Source organism: Rhinolophus hipposideros (genome assembly GCF_964194185.1).
Source record: "Rhinolophus hipposideros genome assembly, chromosome: 12".
Taxonomy (NCBI): Eukaryota; Metazoa; Chordata; class Mammalia; order Chiroptera; family Rhinolophidae; genus Rhinolophus; species Rhinolophus hipposideros.
The window spans coordinates 44,658,775-44,683,441 of NC_138058.1; the positions used below are offsets into that span (position 1 = coordinate 44,658,775).

The following is a 24,667-nucleotide window of genomic DNA, read 5'->3' on the forward strand; positions in this document are numbered from 1 at the left end:
TTATACCTATACACACACACACTCAAGCACTTCTGAAATCCAAAGAGCACAGAGTAAATAGGGTTTAACTTCTTTCAGCCTCAGTTAATAATCCAGAAAAACCAAAACAAATCAATTCACATAGGACAAATGTTAACTCAGATTCAGTCATTAAGAAGAATGCAAAAAAAAATCTAACAATTAGCAAGCCAAACTGTTACCTTTGAATAATGTGAGTACATACTTCCTACATGATCATTTTTTAGCAGGAAATTTAGTGTGGGAAATTTTCAAAATATTTTTAAAGTCACATAATTTAACAATAGTACTACATTCAATGGCCCCCTATTAAATTCTACAAACAAACTTTTAGCAGGCACAAAACAAAACTTTTACTATTTCATAAATTTTGCCTTTAAATTCATTTTCATTAAGGATATTTTCAACTATTTTAGAAACTATTCCCACTTTATATTTACATATAAATCGTTGTTTAAAATTGTTAAAGATCTGAGGATATAAATAACTTAAATCCTAAGTGTTTTTCTCAACTAATTAGAAATTTGGAACAAAAATGTATTTGGAGTCATGGCTAGCTTTTTAGTTACATCAACAAGCATTTAGAAGACACACACATACTCTATCCTCCTCACCCAAAGACCTCCCTATGTGGAAAGTAAACAAGAGAGAAGTTATCTTCTCATGTTCCGTCTTTACCTCTATCCTCTTTCCTTTTACAGTAACTATAATTTTCCTTCTCAGAATTCAACAAAACTCAGCTTGCATATGTGAAACCTTTTATTTATGAGGTGTCCCTTCACCAGGCCAGTTATGCCCAATATTCATTTCCTCTTTTAATCTTTCTTAATTTTTATCCACTGCAATGATGTAAAAAACAAAAACAAAAACCTATCCCCATCTATCCCTTAATCTTACATCTGCTATCTGAAAGGTGCCACCCAAAAGTGTCAAAATTTCATACTAAAAAGAGAAATGAAAAGTTTTCTGATATGCCTCTGCTTTTCAAAAATATTCTGCTGCTTAAATTAAAGAGTATATTACATACCTGATCCATATCTAAAGTTGTCTCTATCATTTCCTGAAACTTGGAGAAATCAGAGCGAAGATCAATAAGAGGGGTCACAAAAACTGCCAACAACAACGTCTGATGTTTTCCTAAAAGAAATCAAAAAGAAATATAAAGGTCCCATTTTTAAAAATATAAGACTACAGATCATAAAAATCTACCTGAGATAATGAGCATCATTTAATCCAAAGGCACAAATAGCACAGCAGATCTCCAAAGTTACTATTTTCCCAGCATTTTAATTGAAATATGTTCAGTACTTGTTATACAGAAAGGGAGCCAATCTGTCGCCCAAAGCTTCCTACCACGGTAATAAGTACTGCCTTTCCCATCTGTCTGTAATCTCCCTCGGAAGGAGTACTAGAGACGAGAGGTGACATTAACTGTAACTAAATAAACTGCATTTCTTTGTAGTTTTAGTAACTCTTTAATAACTCAAGTCATAAAAATAAAATACCTTTAACTTACTTACATCCCTAATTTCCCTTAACAATAGTTCCAATAGCAGATTAAATCAAGACAAGTATTTAAACTGGAACTTTGCTTGATGCCACTTAAGAGTACATGCCAGGGAATTATGTGAGGAGTAAGTGAAGTAACAGTCAACCATGTAAAACACACGAGTCAAGACCTAGACGTCAATCCCAGCTCTGCTAGCTACTGGCTTTTGTGATCTGAAGCACGTTCCTCTGAGCCCCCTTTTCCTTGTCTATTGTGGTGGGAGTAACAAAAATAACCACCAAGAAGATGAATAAATGAGATAACTTCACACAACATTTAGCATAGTGCTTAACACTTAACAGGAGCTTAAGTGTCAATGTATTACTATAGTCTTACACTGCAAAGGATTTTTTTTTCTGCTCCAATAAATTCTCTTAGAAGAATTCTGCAACTGACCTCTAGCACTCTGCATTTTACCCGTAAACACTAGTTCCCAACCTCTTCCAGAAATATGAGTAGTAGCTCTTGATTGAAAAAATGATGAAAAACTATGAACTCAACAAAATCATTTTAAGAATTTGTTTTATTACTAATCACAACAGCATCTATACATATTTAGAAAATAGTGCGTATGTGTGAAACATTATTTAGACGGCCGGTAAACAACACGCTGCCCACCTAATGTCTGTTGAGCTACCACGCCTAGTTCTTTATTCTGAATCAGCTCATACGCCATGAGTAAATAGGGGGACTACACCAGCAAAACACAGAGGTAGCATTGATTCACCAAATTGTTTTCCCCAGCCCACTGTTTTGAAGTGATCAAGAGCAAACTTGCACACAATTAAAAAGTAAGTATAGCAATATATGAAGATCTCAGAGTAGTTGGATTCATATATAACTCCACTATGTTAAAACATGCAGGAAAGCTGACTATAGATAAAAGGCGCAAAAACATTTGAGGTGTGTAATATTTTTTTTGACTGAATTCTATACCCTGGTTCAGATTTTTAACTTTGATGAAGCTGATCTTTATTAGAAGCAAATGCCCTCAAAGGGCATCTCAAAGAAGGAAACAAGAGCCCCAAACTTGAAGGTTGCAAAGAGTCATCCAACGCTGGTGCTGGGTGCAAATGCAATGGAGGTTCATGCAGGCTACCTTTTTTCTTCAAGTTTGTAACGCTTTCGTTAGTAATCATTTACCAAAATTCATATATTTTGAGGTCTACCTTAACCCTATTTTTATTATAAGGTCTGTTATGTTTCTACCACATGACGTTAAAGAAGGTGAGGTTTTCCAAGAATACACGTGGTATTTTTATAGAACTACCTTACCTCTTAAGAAACTTCAGAACTTGTCATCCTCAACATGTCCTCTAGTCCCTCAGACACGCTGGCTTACCTTGCTACAGCTCTTAGATTCGATGAAGCCCCTTCTGCACTCCCTGTTCCTTATCCGGAAAGCTTTCACTAGCACCTTAAATTCTTTCTCCTGTTTGTAATTTGTACTGAATCCCAGTTGCCAATTTCCAACTGGGTTTTTTTCAATTGATTATGGTTTTGTAATTAAAAATAACAGCTTCATCAGGCTGTAATTCAAATACCCAAAAAATCCTACATTTTAAAGTGTACGATTCAATGGTTGCAGGTATATTCACAGATTTTGCAACCATCGCCACAATCTATTTTATTAGAACACTGTCATCACCCCCAAAAGAAACAAGGAGCCCTGTACTTAGGGGCAGTAACTTTCCATTTCCCTCCAACTTCCTGTCCCTCCTCCAAGCCTAGATAACCACTAATCCACTTTCTGTATCTACAGATTTGCCTATTCTACATTTCCTATATTTCCTACATTTCCTATAAATGGATCATTATTGTGACAGCCTTCTTTCACTTAGTGTAACATTATAACATTTTCATAATGTTTTCAAGGTTCATTCACACATATTGTACCTCCATGCATCAGCTCTTCATTCCTTTTTATTGACAAATATTCCATTGTATGGATATACCATATTTTATTTATCCACTCATCAATTAATGAGCACCAGCTGGGTTCTGATAAACTCCATTCTCCAGTAGTTACCTCAGCCTAGAAAACCCTACACAGTCTATCCCAGTGTCTTAACCCAAGGACCACAGACCCTTGCATTCATAGTACATAAACATAGAAGGGAAGTACATTTCTTCTTCATGTTCTCTAACCTCTAACTAAAACCTAGCATTTCCTTCCATTAGCGTAGGAAGTAAACCACTGTAGTATTGGCCGGTACCTGTCTTTGTCATCAATCAAAATCTCAGATATATTTTCAGATCATATTATAGTTTTTGGAAATAATGAAGTATCATTTAAATTCATTAGTTCAAAATTAAAGTTAGTAGAACTTCATTCAGATCATGTTATTTAATATGTTCATAAAAGGATATTTATCAAGAATTTGCTTTATATTTATAAATGTACTTCAATATAATTGGTTTCCTTTGTAACTCTATGTGTTTTATGCATTTAAAACCACCATTTTCTCAGGTCTCATTAGAAGCCAAAAGGGTCCATGGCACACAAAAAAGTTAAAAACCTCAGATAGGCCTTGCCTCTCTGGCATCAACTCCTCCCAACGTCGCCCTTGTTCTTCATCTCCCTGCTTGATCACCCTAGCTTTCCTTCGTCCTTCAACAAGCCAAGACCACGTGCCAGCCTTAGGCACTTGCACTAGCTGGTCCCACTAGCCTCCCTCAGATCTTAACAGCAGGCTCCTTTCTCATCATTCAAATTTTACTGTAGAGAGCTATTCCTTAGACAGGAATTCCTTGACTACCAGACTTAGTGTCTCCCTGGCCCCCACCACGTCACTATATCACATCAACATATTGTGCTTTCTTCATTGTACTTATTACTACTTAAAATTCTTGTTCATTGATTTATTGTTTGTATCCCTCCACCCTTCCACTATTACAGAACATCCATAAGAACAGAGACCTTATAAGTCTTATCTACCATAGTACCTCTTAGAACAATGCCTGGCACTACTGTGTTTCCCCGAAAATAAGACCAAGCCGGACAATCAGCTCAAATGGGTCTTTTGGAGCAAAAATTAATATAAGATCCGGTCTTGTAGTAAAATAAGACCGGGTCTTGTTTAATATAAGACCCGGTCTTATATTAATTTTTGCTCCAAAAGACGTATTCGAGCTGATTGTCCAACTAGGTCTTATTTTCAGGGAAATAAGTAGGCAATCAGTAGTAGGCAATCAATAACTATTTGTTGAATGAATGACCTCATGAAGGAAGGGAACAAGAGAATGATGAAAGAATCAATCACTGGTCATTAATTAGCTTTAATACACACAACACTCATCCAGCAAGGATACCAAAGATCACACGGAGAAACACTGCTAGCTTCTTAATCTAGTCATTACATAATTTTTGTTAAGAACTCCAAATTCACTGTCAGCAGCCAGATTCATATATAACTCCTGGAAGATGTCACTTTTAAGAATGCTGCTGTGTACCTCATCAATTGCTGCAATAAGCCTAACTACTTACATTCCTGTAACAACCTAAAGCATAATTTAATCACTGTTAAATGCTTCATCATCATTTACTATGATAAAAATTATAACATATTCCAGGATAAATTGAAAGCCTGTGAGTCTATCGAGAGTTAAGTGGCTCATTAAAATATACTCCTGGAAGGCTGCCCAGACCAACTTCTAAATCTAAACCTTAACTGATGTATCAACACTAATTCTGGGACTTATTTTCTCCATCTTACCTATGTTCATGCCTTATTCATAGACTCAAGAGAAATACTAAGGAGACCGCCTTTAGTGAATTTAGAACAGTTAATGTGCAAGTAGCAAAACACCAATGAAAACTACTTTGGCATGTGTATTATCAGAAAAAAGTGTGGCATTCTCTTGCTATAGCACTTCAAAATTTTCCTTTTATAACATCTATCAAAATTATATTTTTGGAAGATGCAATATACAGCATGCTGAGTACTTAATAATATTTATTGTGTATTTGAAAGTTGCTGAGAGTAAATCTTAGAAGTTCCCATCACAAGAAAACAATTTGTAACTCAGTATGATGATGAACGTTAACTAGACTATCGTGACAATCATTTCACAACATACACAAATATCGCATCACTGTGTTGTACGCCTGAATCTAATATGTCAATTACATCTCAACTTTTTAAATTCTATGTTTGTGTAACTACTTGTTGAATGTCTGCTGCCCTTGCTGTTTATAGGCAAAGAGAAGACTGTTTTGACATCCGAGCACAGCCTAAGCAACCAGCAGTGGTGAGTACTCCAGTGTTTGCTGAACCTTCTTGTTATTTGTTTCTATTTCCTTATCTTCTGTAACAGCCTCTGGATCCTAGTTCTTTGTTATGATGTAAACAAAGAATTAATTTTTGCCTTTATCAGCACAGAGACTATAAAGTATTAACATACATAACACTGTAAGCTTTCAGAATCTCTTGAATAACAAAGGGAAGACAAAAAAATCTTGAAATCCTGGCACAACCATTCATAATTAGTTTCCCATTCTCACACTGCTAAATTTTCAGTTTCCCCTCTCACATGTTAACACATTAAATGGTACCTTCATTTTTCCCAAAGAAGTTACTGAGACCGTACTGCATGTAAGGAACGGGGCTAGAATACTCATTCCTCATGCACATGCTGTGTACTCTTAGGGAGATCGGGTAGGGGATGGGAGAGATGACAAAGCCATCAAACAACTAACTACAAAGAAGGGTGGCAAGTATAATGATAGGGAAAAGCAGGGTCCTTTGAAAACACATAACCAGGTCAGTAGTGTACCCAAAAATAGGGACAAGGTAAGTTTTCCCAAAGAAATAAGTTTTAGGGGCAGCCAGATGGCTCAGCTGGTTAGAGCACAAGCTCTCAACAACAAGGGTGCCGGTTCAATTCCCACATGGGACAGTGGGCTGTGCCCCCTTCAACTAAGATTGAAAACAGCAACTGGACTTGGAGCTGAGCTGCGCTCTCTACAACTAGATTGAAAGACAACGACTTGGAGCTGGGTCCTGGAGAAACACACAGTTCCCCAACATAAATTTAATAAATAAATAAGTTTTAAAGTGAAATCCAAAGATGAGAACAAAGCCAGGTAAGACAGAAAGGACAGATTGTCTGCATCTAAAGAAACAGCACACACAAAGGCCTGCGGAAGAAACTGTGCAGCATATGTGACATCAGATGGATGTTCAAGTTCATTTGGACTGATGCAAAACACAAATGCAATTTGTTTTCTCAAAGTGCAGACCTTCCTCCATCATAAAATTTAGTAAATATTTAGCATTTTTTCAATGAAATTAAGTGTGTCCAAGTATATAGTAGGGTTGTTTGTTTCAGTTTTCTACAGTTTACTATGTAATTGTTTTTATATATACACGTACACACGTACATATGTACGTACACACATACACACACATACACTAAGGTATGCACTGAGTCACAATGAAAATATAACCAAAACAGAAACACCAGCAATGAGTACCAGGAGGGAAAGGATAAAGAGAGAGGCAAGGGCAACAATTTATAAGGGGCCTTTTAAGCCAGTTTAGACTTTAATCCTAAAGGCAGTTTAAAAAAACAAAACAAACCTAATGGGTTTTAAGCAGATTAATGACATATTTATATTTGAGAAAGACCATTGGCTGGAGCAAAGACAATGGGTTAAAGTCAGCCAAGACAAGGGGCAGCAAGAGGAATAGGAGGATGGCAGTAGTTCAGGTAAGAAACAACTATAGCCTGAACTGGGGTGCTAGCAGTGGGGATGGAAAGTTGTCCAAGGTGAAGAATATTTATGATGTGTTATCATTAGGACTTGGTGACTGAGTGAATGCAATGATAGGGAGTAAAGGAGTAAAAGCCGATTCCCAAGGCGTAGGTACCTGGGTAGATAATGGGGCCATTTACTGAGAAAGAGAACTCTAAAAGTAGAGTTTAGAGACATGATTCAGATTAGACAATGAAACAGGATCATCTGCAAAACCCTCGGTCAGAATTCCCATATAGCAGTATTGGACGATCTAACCAATAGCAGTGCACTTTAGTCACAACCATGAGTTCATTAGCTCATCAACCATTCTGTTTCATTTATCTGCAACTTGCTGGGCCCCTTTAGGCATCTCTGCTGGCAATGCCTGGTCTTATCCACAAGACAGCCACCAACTATGCCCCAAGCCCCTAAAGAAACCTCAAAGAAACTTCCCCACCTCAAAGAAGCCTTTTGTAGACCTGTGTCTGGCAAAACTAAGGTTGCTAAGCAGACTGTCTACTCATGTAACTGCATTTAATTTATTGGTAACTGTCTTCTCAAATCATTTACATTTTATTTAAAATCACTGAGAAATAATAGGAAATGACTGGCAAAATAAGAAAAGACACTAAGACTTTCTAATCAGGTTAAAAGATCAAGTAGCACTAGTTCTCGTAGCACATATGAAGTACCTCCTTATAGGTGCCCTCCTGACACCTCAGATCCAAGGCCTAGTACTAGTCACAGGTCTGTTGAATCTGACTCTTCAAAATAGTCTATATGACTGAGAAAAATCAACCTAAAGTCTAAATTAATCATAAAGTTAATGTTAACACTTTTTATTCTATTAAATATTTTGGTAATAGGTAATAAAAGGACATGTTCCAATTACCAAAGACTTAAACAATTTATTCTATGCCCACATTCCCTTGACTAATTTTACAAATTCTTTGTAATATTAATTCCAATCCAGACATTTTATTAAGTATAATTAAACTTTATCTGACCCTTTTAATATATTTATGAAGTGGATTTTAAAATCCATCTAAGTGGGAAAAGGGCTGGTTAAGATACTGCTAATGAAAGTTTTCAGTATTCATACAAAGATGAAGCTGGATCCAATAAATTATCAAATTTGATAATCAAAATTTGGTATCAAAATTATCAAATTTATCAAATTAGCAAAGCAGCCAACAACAGAAATGCAGGTGAATCACAGCAAAATATCAAAATAATTTAATCACTCTAAATAATGACCTTCAACATAAGGCTGTCTCTGTTCTTCTTTTGGTGTCACTGTACTGGCCTGTTACCCTTCCTCACAGCCCCTGCCCTCTTCCTTTACTCATCTTCTTTTCACATTTTATGGTCATGTCATCCCTTCTGTTAGGCACAGCCACTTGACCTGGTTCCTCCATTTGTAAGTAATATTTTCTCTGTAATACTTTCTCCTTTACTGCTAGTCATTCTGACAAAATAGTACTTTTCTTTTCTATACTAACTTTTTCTTCTGATGCCATTGATTATTTGAGTATCATTTTATATTCGTGTTAGTCCCAACTTTGTGAGATTATTTTTCCTTCCTCTCACCCATCACTTACAACAATTTTCGTATCTCATTTTTTGATAGAGCAGTTTTAACGTCTACTTTCCTCTCTTCCCATTATTGGTTAGATAATCACCCGCACTATCGTCAGTGTCCATCTCCAATGATAAAAGCTGTCACATTACAAGTATATTCTTGGGCTAAAAGTCATATCCCTATGTCTCTGTCACTCCATTCAAATGACCCAGATCCCACCAAACATTTCCAACAAAATGTACTAACTAATCACTGTAACAAAAAGCAAATGGTCAATGTTGGTGAGGATGCAAAGAAATTTTCCTGTGAACTTTATGAGAGGAACTGTAAATTAGTACAATCTTCCTGGAAAAACAATTTGTGAATATATAAATAGTTGCCACTAAAATGCAGACCAAAAGGGAAAACTGGAGGCAATTTTCTGCTTTCACCTAGTGTTATCCACAGACAAAACTGTGCATAAGTAATGCAAAACTCACATTAAACTCAAATTATTCCCTAATATATTAACCACACTGGAACAAATCTATGCTTTCCAAACAAGTGTTACAGCAGAACTGACTACATATAATTTTGTTTAAAGCCTGAAACAACATATACCAAAATGTGAATGATTATCATCTTTGGATGGTAAGAATTTATGCAAAAAATTTATGTTGCAAAGAATTTATGCAAGAATTTATGTTGCTTTTATAAACTGATAAAGATGAAAATCAAAGAAAGTATCTCCAAAATACAAAATCCAACCAAATCTTAAACAGTGGCTTCATAGGCTGATAGGCTGAAGTTTAAAAAGTGCTAAATTAGTAAAGTAGATTCCTTTCCAGAAATGCCAAATAAATCGATCTTATATTCTCTTCCATTCAGAAGGAAACTAAGCAATCAAATAAGAAATGCGATTACTTATTAGATTTGCTTACCATGTTACTTGTGGTAAAAGAGCAACGGAAATAAAGCACAAGGTGCTATAGAAACCTGAGAAAGAAACTTTCAGCTCTATAGGCAGCCAGAGCTCATTGTTGAAAATACCAGTAGGGGCTCATCATGTGGACGCAGTAGTAAAGGACATTTAAGAAGGGAACAAACACACACAGAAGCGTAACAGGGCACAGCATGTCTCGAGACTGCAACTACTGTACTGAGGCAGAGGGTGTAGGTGAAGAAGCGCCTGGGAGGCTGGAGAAGCAGCAGCAGCAAGGCTGTGTGAAGGAACAAGGACCTTTTCCTGTAGGTTACGGGAAACAAAGTGTTCTGAAGTGAAGGAGGGGGATGTCATGATCAGATGTGCTAATAAGATTTCTATGAGTTCACTGAGGAGGAGGCACAGACCAGGAAAGGGAAAATAGGAAATGTGAGGTGTTTGAGAAGTATATTAAACAGCAACAGATGATTAATTAATTGGATATGGGGAGAGGGAAGAGTTATGAACCTCAGGATGATACTTGTTACAATATCATTACAAATCATCAATAAAATGATCTGCATACTTAAGAGTTGTTTCAAGCACTATCAGAAATTTGCCCTAAATGTATAATACCATTGTTTGAGGTTTTACCTCAACTTTTCAATTTTAAGAGAAATGAGAAACAAGGAGGCCAAGTGTATTTTTCAAATAGCTATTTCTGATAGGCTAAAGATGATTTAGAGAGCTTTTATCACAGTGCAAATCTACTTTCCATCCTGTTGCTGCCCTCTGCTGACTCTGAATTTGTTTTTTTTCAATAACATCATCACTAAATCTAAAGTTAACCAAAAACCAAAAACATCACAAGATGTCAGAATTTCTAGCAATATATTAATATATTTTTCAAACTTCTACGTCATGATTTTGCTTCTAAAGACAGGCATTTGGTTCATTTTCCTCATATATTAGCCCTACTTTTGGCTTTCTCCATGATTCAGCAGGCTAAGGGGATATGCTGAACTCTGCAAAATGCTATTCCATTGTTTTGTTAAAATTCCAGAGGTCAGACCGGTTCACGTAGGGTCCCCAATGTTCTGTTTTAGAAAGAGATGAACACAGCTCTTAGCAACACACCACCTGGAACAGTCTCCCTCCTCTAGGAGAAGTGACTTCAAACACCTTCACCAGACATCAGTTGCCAAATAGGCAATGTGAAGCATTTGATTTAGATACTGTTACGATCTCTCACAGGTCTATAACTTAAGTGTGCAAAAGCAGTGAATTGCTGACGTGTTGCAAAACTCATCAAATTCATTAGTTCACACATTAGCAGGGGAGTTGAAGAAGAGAGCCAAGCTACTCTCAACCCCAACTCTGGACTTCCATGCTTATCCCAGAGACTGACAAAGATTACCCAAGGAATGTGTAGTGAAGTATTTACCTTTTTAATGGGGTGGGGGTGGGAAAGGGGTTAACATATACTTTTGAATATCTGATGAAAGTTATAGATCTTTTCTCCAGAAAAAATACATATATGCAAAATTTTGCATAAAATTTCAGGACATTTCTAAGAACTCATTCAGAATCCCAGCTGTAAAGTTCCTGATATTGAGTGAAAAAAGGGCCAAAAATAGAACGGGGGGCAAAGTAGGGGGAAAACTCAAGCAAAATGTAAAAAATATGATCCAGCAATTCTTTTTTTTTTTTAACTTTTTTAAAACTTATTTTAAGTGTGTTTTTCCAGGATCCATCAGCTCCAAGTCAAGTAGTTGTTTCAATCTCATCATGGAGGGTACAGCTCAGTGGCCCATGTGGGGATCAAACTGGCAACCTTGTTAAGAGCACCGCCCTCTAACCAACTGAGCTACCGGCCGCCCCCTGATCCAGCAATTCTCATTTGGGGTGTGTTTGCGTGTGTGTGTGTGTGTGTGTGTGTGTGTCCAAAAACAGCCAAGAAATGGAAACAACCTAGTTGTCCATCAACGAATAAGTGGATAAAGAACAAGAGATATATACATACACACACATAAATACATACATACACACACACAGGAATATTACTCAGTTATAAAAAAAGGAAGTCAAATACTGTATGATCTCACTCATGTGGAATGTAATAAAACAACTTATAAAAACAGAACAGACTGCTGGTTGCTGGAGGAAAAAATGGGTGAACTAAAAGAGTAGATCTTAAAAGTTCTCATCACAAGAAAAAACAAAAATTGCAGCTGTGGGTGATGGATGTTAACTAAATTTTTTGTGGTACACCTTAAACAAATAAGACGTTATATGTTCATTGTATTTCAAGAAAATTGAAGAAAAAAAGATTGTCAACAGTGAAACCTGGTAAGATTAGGAATGGACCACTTTCACTGAATTTAGCAAGCAGCAGTCACTTAGCAAATGCCCTTTCAGCACTGTGGTCAGGGCTGGAAGCCAGTTGAGTGAATGAAAGACAGAAATGCAGGCTTTCAGAAACCTGCCTGGGAATGGAAAGAGAGATAGGTGCACAAGAAGAGGACACAGACACAGGATGCTTTTTTCAAAAAATAGGATGTGAACTATTTTTACAATGCTTTCTGTGGTAAAGAGCCAGTAGAGAGATGAAAGGGAAATGGGAAATAAATAAGTAAAGCGGTGGGGACGGGGACATGGAAGACAGAAAATTAAGGGAGTGCCTAACTCAAGGTCAGTACTTTCTCAGGGAAATAAAAGTCTATTTATTTACTCTGAAAGGGAAGAGACATGAGAAAAGGTTCAAAAGAGCTGGGGTAAGTGGTAAGAGTGAATTAAAGAGCCTATCTCTATAACTGTATTCCGATTATAACCCTAAGAGTGGTCAATGCCCTTGCTTCCAGGTGGTACTGTTGGAATGGGGCTGGAAGTTATGAAATCAGAAAAGCATAGAAGTAGAAGATAATTTAAAAAATGAGGAAATTGAGGCACAAGGATAAATCATTATTAAGCTACACTAAACAAGTGTGGGAATTGAAAAAAAAAACTCATTTTCTTTAATTCCACTTTGGTGGAACTAAATGCAGGTATTTAAGTCTCATTAGTCTAATAAGGAGCCTTGACTAGAATGGGAATAGTTTTTATACACTGGTACTTTGAAAAGATAAGCAGTTAGTTATCTTTTTACACTTTGCTAGATAAATAAGGGAAAAGGTTACTACCATAAAATATACATTAAATCTATCCTTATTTTGTACCCTGTCATCAAAAAGTTGTTTCTATAAGTCTATTTGCAAAAGAAGAATAAAGCTTTCTCATAATATTGAAAGGTTTTTCATAGTTCTAAGAGATGTTGCTTTTTAACTCAAACTTAAAATGCTTTATGTATTAGGCATATGGCTCTATAATTACTAAAATATTTACTGTAGAAATTTATGTTCAGTTAAGAACTATACAATAACTATCATTAACTATATGTGACTCTGCTCACTTTATTCTGATAAATTCACTTTGATTTCACCTGTCAGAGAGCATGAAGACCCTGTCTTAACTTTCTTTCATAGGTGTGCGGAAAAGGTTGTGGGGAGCCATGATTTCTTGTTTCTCAGGAGTCTTGTGGTCTGGCTTCTAAAACGTTATCTCTGCAAAACACCTGGGGAGCTAGCAAGTTGCTGAGGAATGAGGTGGGAGTGGCCGGTTGTCCCGGACACAGATAACTGATGGCTATCAGGGCAAATGGTAGTCTCTTTCATATGTTAATTACTTTGGGGAGTTTTGTAGGGACTCTGTAGTTTCTTTGAAGTTAGAAATTTACCTTCTGTGAGGTAATGCACACATGTGATTGTTAAACTGCACGTACCCATAGGGTATATATTGGTGAAGATAATTAAACAGGGTGCTTCAGAGATCACTGAAGACCGGCCGCATCATCATTTGTGTGAGTGTCTCTTTCATTTCCCACTCCCCCTTTCAGGGACCTTTCGACTCGTGGTGGCTGGCCCGCCACACTTGGCGCCCAACGTGGGGCCTGGATACGGGGGTAAAAGTGAGGAACACCGTGTGGATAGGGCCCGGCTCGCAAAGAGGAGCTTATTTCATTGGATGCATGGTGAGTGAGACACGGTCCCCCTCGGTCGAATGAGTGTGTGAGTGATTGTTTTCATTGTGTGAAAGAAGGGCCGAGGTTAGGGAAAAGAGATGGGTCACGCTAGCAGCAAGGACCTTTATGTAAGAGGATTGAAGAAATTACTCGCCGCCCGTGGCAGCAGGGTGAGCAGAGAACAGTTAGATAAATTTTTAGAATTTGTAAAAGAAGTTTGCCCGTGGTTTCCAGACGAAGGTACCGTCAGCCTGGAAACCTGGGAGAAAGTTGGAGAGCGAGTGCAGGATTATTATACTGCCCACGGACCTCAACGGGTCCCGGTGGAGACATTCGGATTATGGACTTTTATTAGAGACTGTTTAGATCTTAGACATGAGGGCTGCAGGCTGGAAAAGGTGAAGCAGGCAGGGAATGTGGAACTTCCCGTATCTGCCACCTCTCCGAAGGAAGGAGAGGAGGGGGAGGGAACTCCCCTGCATGGTAAAGCTCCTGTGCGGAATAAGGAGTTTGCTAGTCAGAAACCATCAGAAGAGTCCTGGGAAGATTTAGATTTGCAAGATCAAAAAGATTTGGAGGAGGCTGCGGCTAAATATGTTAAGGAAAAATATCCTCCAGTAGTGGCCGCGGCTCAAGAGAGCAGACAGCTTGCAGATCCGATATATACACTTTCTCAGCAAATAAAGATTCTTCAAAGGCAGCTAGTGAAACTTAAGGTTGCTACAGAGGGAGAAGATTGCCTCGGACCCCCCCGAGTGCCTTACACTGGGGAAGATAATATTCAACCTCCCCTGATTGATTTTACTGAACCATGGAATCCCGGGGGTGGGGATCCCCCTGTGAATAATCCCACTGCTCCACCTCCTGAGGAGCCTCGCATATGGGATCCCCCATTACTACCACCGCAGCCGCCGATTTGGGATAAGTTTACAAAGCCCCCGCCAGGATATGTTAAATCAGAGTCAGATTCAATTGTACGCTCTCCTCTTCAATTAGCCTGTGAGGAGGCTCATAAGCAGGGAGAGTCCACAAAAAGTTTTGGAGTATATTCTCTCTTTGATAGAATTGATCAAGCAGGAAACAGGGCTAGGGAGTGGAGACCTTTTCAATGGAAACAAGTGAAAGAATTAAAAGAGGCTTGTACTCAGTACGGCCCCATTGCCCCTCTTACTATGGCAATTTTAAATGCTTTGACTAATGATGCTACTCCTCCGGAAGATTGGAAGCATATAGCTCATGCTTGCCTTTCCGGAGGCGATTATCTTCTATGGAAGTCAGAATTTTATGAAAATTGCAAAATGAAGGCTAATGAGAATGCATTAAGACAGATTCCTATTACTTTTGACATGCTAGCAGGAGAAGGCTTGTATGCCGATCTAGGAAATCAGATGAACTTTATGCCTGGCGCTTATGGCCAAATTGCCATAGCAGCTAAGGATGCTTGGAGAATGTTGCCTGATTCTTCCCGTAAGGAAGAAAAACAGCTTGCTTATGAGAATGCTAATTCTGCTTGTCAAGCAGTTATCAGGCCATTCAGAAAGAAAGGAACTTTATCTGATTTTATCCGTTTATGCGCTGATGTAGGACCGTCCTTTTCTCAAGGTATAGCTATGGCTGCAGCTTTACAAGGAAAATCCATAAAGGAGGTTATGTATCAGCAGGCAAGACTCAATGCAGGCAGTCGCACAGGGGCTTGCTTTAATTGTGGAAAGAGAGGGCATCGAGCAGCTCAATGTTCGCGCAGAGCTGAACCTGAAAATTCAGCGGCTCCTGCTGCTGCTTCTACCAAAAAGCCTCCAGGTGTTTGTCCTAAATGTAGGAGAGGAAAACACTGGGCTAATGAATGCAAATCCAGAACAGATAAAGATGGAAAACCGATTCAGGGAAACTGGGTGAGGGGCCAGCCCCAGGCCCCGACTCAACAATGTTAGGGGGTACTGCAGACTCAGGAGCAGAGTCAGAATCAGACAGGACACGAGTCCCAAAAAAGAAATACATCACAGATTTGTTCAGGGCCATCACAGGCAGCGCAGGATTGGACTTGTGTTCCACCACCGATATCGTATTAACTCCTGAGATGGGAATGCAAGCTTTACCCACAGGGGTTTTTGGGCCTTTACCACCTAAAACTGTAGGTTTATTATTAGGAAGAAGCAGTACTACCTTAAAAGGAATTCAGGTTTCTCCAGGAGTTATCGATGAGGATTTTACTGGAGAGATTAAGATCATGACTCACATCTCGGCTATACCTGCAGGGACTTGCATTGCTCAGTTAATTATTTTGCCTCGTATTAAAGTAGGAAAAATTAGGCAAGGTCAGGAACATGGTGATCAAGGATTTGGGTTCAAGAGAGAAAGAGAGATCGCCCAATTTTACAACTTAAAATAAATGGAAAAAATTTTCAAGGACTTCTAGATACTGGAGCCGATGTTTCCTGTATAGCTGTTGAGCATTGGCCTTCTAGCTGGCCTACACATACTACTAGCACAAAATTTACAAGGCATAGGCCAATCTCATTCCCCTCAACAGAGCAGTAATCTTTTGTCGTGGCAAGATGAGGAAGGACATCAGGGAACTTTTCAGCCATATATTATCCCTGGCCTCCCAGTTAATCTTTGGGGACGGGATATTATGAGCAATATGGGAGTTTATCTTTTTAGACCAAGCACTCAAGTGACTCAGCAAATGTTTAATCAAGGGCTCCTCCCAGGACAAGGCTTAGGTATCCAGGGAATGGGACAGACAGAAACCCATTTCGACAGAAACCCATTTCGCCTAATCCTAATTTACAAAGAACAGGCTTGGGGTATTTTCCCCGGGGGTCATAGATTTACCTGTACTCCACCAAAAAACAGCAGAGGCTATGATTTGGAAATCTGATACGACTGTGTGGATAGATCAGTGGTCCCTTACTCGAGAAAAAATATCAGCCGCTCAAGCGCTTGTACAGGAGCAGCTTAAAAAAGGCCATGTGGTTGAATCTACTTCTCCTTGGAATTCGCCTATTTTTGTCATTAAGAAAAAGTCAGGAGGATGGAGGTTGTTACAGGATTTAAGAAAAGTTAATGAGACTGTTGAGGTCATGGGTGCCCTCCAGCCAGGGTTGCCACATCCTTCTGCTATTCCTAAGGATACTTACAAAATAGTGTTAGATCTGAAAGACTGTTTTTACAATATATTACTTCATCCTCAAGATTGTAAGAGATTTGCTTTTAGCATTCCTAGCCCAAATTTTCAAGAACCTATGGAAAGATATCAGTGGCGAGTCCTTCCCCAGGGCATGGCAAACAGCCCCACCTTATGTCAGAAGTTTGTTAGTGAAGCAATTGATAACACCAGAAAACAATTCCCTTCTGTTTATATCATTCATTATATGGATGACATATTGTTGGCTTGCAAGAAAGAAGGGGTATTATTAGCTTGCTTTGTAAACATGAAAGAACATCTTCTGACCTCAGGTCTTGTTATTGCACCTGAAAAAGTACAGAGAAGTGAACCTTACTCTTACTTGGGATTTCAGCTGTTTGCTCAGTATTTTTCTCCACAAAAGATACAACTTAGAAAAGATCATCTCAAATCTCTTAATGATTTTCAAAAGTTGTTAGGAGATATTAATTGGCTGCGCCCTTCTTTGGGTTTAACTACTGGAGATTTAAAACCGCTGTTTGAAATTTTAAAAGGGGATTCTGATCCAACTTCCTTCAGGTCTCTTACTGAGCCTGCAAGGGAAGCTCTTTCTAAGGTTGAAAAAGCCATTCAACAACAGCATGTTTCTTTTTTAGATTATTCTAAACCTCAGTATGGAGTGGCTGTTTATGTGCTTAATCAACAAAATATCAAAAAGACACAAACGCCTCCAGCATCAGCTCAAATAGTTGAGCTGCGAGCAGTTCATATGGTATTGCTTGATTTTGCTAACCAGTCTTTTAATTTATTCTCTGACAGCCATTATGTGGTCCGTGCAGTTAAAAATTTAGAAACTGTACCTTTTATTGCCACTAGTAATCCTGTTATTCAGGACTTGTTTCTTCAGATACAACAAGCCATTCAGCTGCGTTGTAAAAAATTTTATATTGGCCTTATTAGAGCTCACTCTAATCTTCCAGGACCTTTAGCTCTAGGAAATCAAATTGCAGATTCTGCTACGCAGCTCATTGCCTTAACTCAAATAGAAAAGGCACAATAGGCTCATAGCCTTCATCATCAAAATAGCCAGAGCCTGAGATTACAGTGTAAGATCCCCAGAGAAGCAGCACATCAGATAGTGAAACAGTGTCCAAACTGTTCACATTTACAGCCTGTACCTCATTATGGAGTTAACCCTCGAGGCTTACGTCCTAATGATCTCTCTGGCAAATGGATGTAACTCATGTGCCTGAGTCTAAAAAGTTATTTGTTGTGGCTACTGTTCAAACAGGAGCGGCTACTTCTCATGTTATTAGGCATTGTCTTGCTGCATTTGTTATGATTGAAACTCCTAAAAAACTTAAAACAGATAATGGCTCTGGTTATACCAGCAAAAAATTTGCTTTATTTTGCCAACAATTTTCAATTAATCATGTTACTGGCATCCCTTACAATCCCCAAGGCCAAGGGATTGTTGAACGTACTCATGGCACATTAAAAATTAATTTACAAAAAATAAAAAAGGGGGAGTTATATCCCCTGACGCCTCATAATTACCTGTCTCATTCTCTAAACTTTTTGACTTTGGATGCTTATGGCAAGAGTGCAGCAGATCGCTTTTGGCATCCTTCTGCCAGCCCTCAGGCCTTGGTTAAATGGAAGGACCCACTTACGGGTTCGTGGCAAGGCCCAGACCCGGTCCTCATATGGGGCCGAGGACATGTATGTGTTTTTCCACAGGATGCAGACAGCCCTCGGTGGCTGCCAGAAAGATTGGTGCGACATGTGGACCCTCCACCTACTGATGATGCTGATGACCCTCAGCAATGCAACAGCTGATGGACACATAAAAATAAGAGACTAAGATTGAACACAGAGACTGTTCCATGGAAAGACTGTCCAGGCAATGCTTCTTTTCGTTATGACATTCCTGGAACGGACAGATACATTATTGAATGGTCGAGAAGTAATCGGTCAGGATGGGCCCGAGAATTGATTGCTGGACCTTGGATTTCTGATGCGTAGTATCCGCAAAATTCTTTATGGAAACTTATGGGAGTAATGGATGAGGTTATTCAAATGGTTGAGTTTTGTAAATCAGGTACTCCTTGTACTCCTGTGACTGTTTTAAAAGATGGAACTAGAGACTGGTCTACTATTACTAAAACTGTTAATGTATCTGCTTGTGTTCCTTCCCCTTATGCTTTATTGATTGGAAATGTTAATGTAAATTTTGTAGAGAATCAGTTTCATGTATCCTGCAATAATTGTTCTCTTGCAAATTGTGTCTCATGGGTACCTCAGGGAACTCAAGTTATGGTACTTAAGCAACCTTCATTTGTTATGCTTCCTGTTAATATTTCTGGTCCTTGGTATGCAGAAAAAAGCTTGCAGATTTTTAAAGAAATTGAGTATGCCTTAAGCAGACAAAAACGGTTTATAGGACTTTTAATTGCAGGAATTATGGCTTTGGTCACTATTGTTGCAACTGCTGCTACAGCGGCTGTAGCTCTTTCTCAAACTATTCAAAATGCTCATTATGTTAATGCTCTTACAAAGAATGTTACTTTGGCTTTAGGAATTCAAGAAGATGTTAATGTAAAATTAGAACAAAAGGTGAATGCCCTTTATGATAAGGTTCAGTATATGGGAGATGTGATTCAGAGTTTAAAAGTTAGATCTTATTTGGAGTGTCATTCAGAATATCATTGGATATGTGTCACTTCTAAAAAGTATAATCAGTCAATATAATTGGAATCGGGTTCGTTTACATCTTCAAGGAATTATGCTTCAGCTTCATAATGAGATTAGAAATATGAGAGAAGCTGAGCCTTTGAAATTTGATGCTGCCCAGGCTGCCTCAGATTTTATTAATGTTCTTAAAAATGTTATGCCTTCTATGCCAAATCTTGTTCATTCTGTTTTGGTTTTTCTTACATTGGGCATCTGTGTCTGTGTAATCCTGTGCCTACTTCCCATCCTCATTAAGCATTTCATTAATCAAATGCTGGATTTGCGAGCTGACCTTCATCAGCTTAAACTTAAGACAAGGCCTTAATCCCCTCTCCCTCCTATGCTGAAAGGGACGGGTTAGCCAAAGACGGGTAAGTTTTAAAGAACCTTTGAACGCCTAAGACAGGGCTTGTGTTGTTTAATACAAGCACCGAAGACGGGCAAGTTGATAAGGATATCTTGAAACGCCTAAGTCAGGCACCGTCACCTTGTTTTTGCTGTAGGAAGAATTCTGCAGCTTTAAAATAAAAAAGGGGGAGATGTGGGGAGCCATGATTTCTTGTTTCTCAGGAGTCTTGTGGTCTGGCTTCTAAAACGTTATCTCTGCAAAACACCTGGGGAGCTTTGCAAGTTGTTGAGGAATGAGGTGGGAGTGGCCGGTTTCCCCGGACACAGATAACTGATGGCTATCAGGGCAAATGGTAGTCTCTTTCATATGTTAATTACTTTGGGGAGTTTTGTAGTGACTCTGTAGTTTCTTTGAAGTTAGAAATTTACCTTCTGTGAGGTAATGCAAACATGTGATTGTTAAACTGCACGTACCCATAGGGTATATATTGGTGAAGATAATTAAACAGGGTGCTTCAGAGATCACTGAAGACCGGCCGCATCATCATTTGTGTGAGTGTCTCTTTCTTTCATTTCCCACTCCCCCTTTCAGGGACCTTTCGACTCGTGGTGGCTGGCCCGCCACAAAAGGTTAATTCCAGCAGGCCTGGAATTAGCCTGTGCCCGTTTTCTTCAAGTTCCTGCATGGCAATAACCCCTGGTCAAGGCATGAAATATACTTACTGCGTTGTTTTGTAAGATATTCAGGGTGCCTTGTTCATCTTTTTAGCATTATTTATTATGATTGCTCATTCGTCAGTGAGAACCCCAGAGGGCTCTACTGTAGAACCTAGTTACAGGTCAGAAATGTGGCCACGAGGCCAGTAAAATAAGTATTAAAAAGCCCAGCCAAAACTCCATTTTAGCCTCCCCGGTTCCAAGGCGCTCTGCACACATTGGTTCCTGACCTGAGAAGTTCACCTCACTACTGCGGTTTCAAAAGGAAGGACACCTGGTAGAAAGCTATACCTGCTCTCTCTGGCTCCCTTGCCGTGAGGGATGCCTATCCTTACTTTAGTGCTGCTGCTGGACTGTATCCTTGTCCTATAACAAACTGTAGATTTGTAAGCACCCTCGTTCGGGATCCTGTGAGTCTTCTTTAGCAACTGAACCCCATTCAACTGTCATTGTTACTATTAATAAACCCAGTCACCCTAACACTCGTTTCTAAAATGCAATTTTCTAAGTTGTCCCATGACTTCTGTGATGTAGCTATATATAGCTCAATACCAACCTGTTGTTAGAAAACCTCAGAATGAGTCACCAGAACCACATGTGCTATACGTAAGGGCAGTACATTTGCTAAGCACATCGAGTGAAGAAAAATAAAAACATTTTACCTTCATATTTTTCCAGAGCCCCAATAACATGAGGGAGTTGATTTATACCCTGATAGAGTCGGTAACAATCTTGTAAGTTGGCTGCTTGTCTTTGAAATTTCTTGGCAAGTCTGTTAAGATCTGGGAATCGACGAAGTAAATCTTCTTGTAAACTCTGCCTCAATTCTGCATCTTCTACAAAAGCTTCCACTAAATTTAATCTGAAATAAATTACACTAGAGTTAATCATAAATATATTTTAGTATAAAATTAAAATTTGTCAACCAGGTACTTAAATCAGCTAAATGAACTAAAAATTTCCAGTAAGAAGCTTGAATCTATTCTGAAATGTTAGCTTTTTATAGAGGATGGAAAGCTCTGTAACACTGATGTAAGTAAGTACTTTCTAATTAGTTAATAACCAAATTAATGTTAAGTACTATCTTAAGATACTGAAATATACCCAATTTTTTTTTACTTTCATCAAACTGATATTTCTTAAATAGAAGAATTTCATTATTGGGACACCATTGTTACTGATACATACTACACATGTAAACTATAATCTTTAATGAAACAGAATTACAATTCAAGAAGATTGCCAAATCCAATACTTAATTCTATCAGGTCTTATAAATTGCCCCAGGTTGAGAACCACTGGTTTAAAGGAATCTGAATAAAAATTCACTTTTTAAAAGATTAAGAGAAAAATAACTAAAACTCTATACAATGTCAATATCTAGGCAGCTGGCAGCAGACTTATTTGTTGTAGCCAATGCCAAATTATTGGGAAAATATTCTCTACCAAGCTTGTTATTATGAACCAGTCACTGGGGCTATAAACAAACATCCAAAGTTACTCATGGATTTACTGCTCCAGAAAAGATTTCTAAGGCATGTACTCTGCATTTGAAAAAATGAAACAATGAGGAACGGATGCAAAGTCACAAATCCAATAAAACAAATGTGGGCCTTTCCAGTTAAGCCTATGGCTCTACTTGGGCTTTTCCAAGTTTGGTCCAAGATCACCAGCATCAAAATCACTAGTAGGTGGATAATAATACAGAATCCCTCGGGGAGGGCCCCAGCTGTGAAATTTCAATGAGTTTTCCAAGACTTCTATGTACACAAGAAAATCCTGAGCTCTCTTGATAAAGAGAAGTGTAAGGGCTGAAGAAAGGAAGAAACCTGATGTTGGCTGAACACCTCTTCATTTTTTTCTCTTCTTTCCCTAAAATCCTAAAATCTTAGGCCACTCTTAGATAAATGGTAAGAATCCATAGAGAAGATATTTCTGATCAAGAATCTTCCTATGTCTTCCCTGTTCCAAGTATCTTGGCACTGTTTCCTCTCAAATTGACCAGAAAATGAATCAGAAGTAATCAACACTGTTCAAGAGCATAAAGTTCCAATAAGGGTATTAAGAAGTAAAACATCAAAGGAAGGAAAAAGTTCCTAAAACACATAGGACAAGGCAATATATAAAACGCCCTCAGTCTTTGGTGAAGGTATCATTACAAGCCTAATAAATTGCTAGTTTCACAAGTCTATTCAGTATGCCTTTTCAGAATTAATTACAGTGTCAAGTTTATGTGATGGTTAACATTTTTTTAAAAGATTGTTCTGCTACTGTTTCCATGACAATGGCACTTTTCCATCACAGTTTTAGAAGTACCAAAGTTACTATTGGCATAACATAGTATACCTGTCATTCCTATCCAATAAAATTATTCAGCTGTACACAATTTGATACATTAATTTGCATATTGACTGGAATATAGGATAATGTTTTAGGGTCAGTTAATCTCTAAAATTCCAACAGATTAAATCATGAAATTAATCATGAAATATTTGGTATATTTAAAATCAACATTGTGTCCTTTCTTTAAAACTATAATTTTTGATCTCTCATTGTAAGAACTGTTGACTGGAATTTCATGACAGTGTATTTATATGGCTAAGACAAATCTGGTATTTAAAAAATCGCAATTACAAGTTTCTGAGTCTCTTTTCTGTGCTTCACATAGTTTAATGTAATCAGAACCACTTATTTGATACATTAAGTGGAAAATATTCTGCTAAGCCTAAGATTAAAAAAGAAAAATAAAGTATGGCAAGACATAAAAGAGAGGAACATGCTTTTAAGGAATATTCAGTCTAGCGGAGGACAAGGAGGTTTCACCTTACAGAGGTAATGAGTGACAATGAATTACAAACGCAATGAAATGTGGTCTGGATATGAAACAAGGAATTGCTATGGGAGCTGGAAAACTCCATTCTGGGGAACTTCATTTGTCTATATTCTGGATAGTTGTGATTTCCAAGATAGGATTCTAGGGCGTATACTTGGAATGGAAAGAGAAACAGCAGCAAAAACTTGAATGAAGGGAGAAAAATAGAGAGTGCACTGGAAGAAAACTGAAGCAGAGAAGGAATAGGAAAAAACTATAATCAGATAAAATGGAAAGACTGTTGGCTTTGGAAGCAAAAAGCATTATTTCTTCTTTTGAGAGAGACAGAGTGAAAGACTGAAAATATAGATACATTTTGAGATTGTAAGGATTAAGGAGGTCATCATCTACTTAGAGGCAGGACGTAGCTGAAGGCTTTCAGGGGAAGTAAAAAATTTTAGACTCATCACTGTAATGAGTCAAAAAAGAAAGTATCATAATACCAGGTATCAATGAGAGCTAGACAGATTGAAAACACAATAGGTCCAATCAGCATTGTGTGACCTTCTGTAGCAACTTTTAATTTGAGAAAGAAAGCTAAGAAGAGAGGGGCAAGTATGACAAAGGACTAATGGGGCAAGAAATTCTATGGTCCCCATGAAAGCACTGGAAAAACAGATGCCTTTGTGGTGCATGCTGGATAGGAAGGCAAATGAAATTCAAAGAAGCTAGCAGATCAACCCAGAGACCAGAATAAAGAAGTCTCCCCTAAACTTGATTTAGAAGTAGAGACAACAGTGGTTGGAAAGCAATGGATTGGAAGCCCTCCTGTTCTTCAGAGGCCAGAGCAATGCTTATTTCATAGAAACTGCACTCACTGCATGACCTCCAGACCTCTCCAGTAATCTTTAGTAAAGATTACTAAAGATATTCTTGCACAAAAGGATAATGTAACCTGAAAAGAAGTCCAGGGACCCTACAAGTACACTGCCTCAAAAAGCATGATATACAATCACATAAACACCACCACCATCTCTATATTTACAGGAGCATACTTCTATTTGGAGACTTATGTTTCTCACA

General features: G+C 38.2%; 1 protein-coding gene across 2 annotated transcripts in view; it reads right to left on the reverse strand.

Annotated features, from left to right (window-relative positions):
• The window catches only part of MSH2 (mutS homolog 2), a 70,729-nt gene that overhangs the window by 22,473 nt on the left and 23,589 nt on the right, over positions 1-24,667 (reverse strand). For both annotated transcript variants that reach the window (XM_081069754.1, XM_081069753.1), the window contains 2 exons: positions 21,435-21,634; positions 1,046-1,155 (listed from right to left, as the gene is read on the reverse strand). In XM_081069754.1, coding sequence (XP_080925880.1) covers positions 1,046-1,155; positions 21,435-21,634 — 310 coding nt within the window. The remainder of the gene's footprint in view (positions 1-1,045; positions 1,156-21,434; positions 21,635-24,667) is intronic.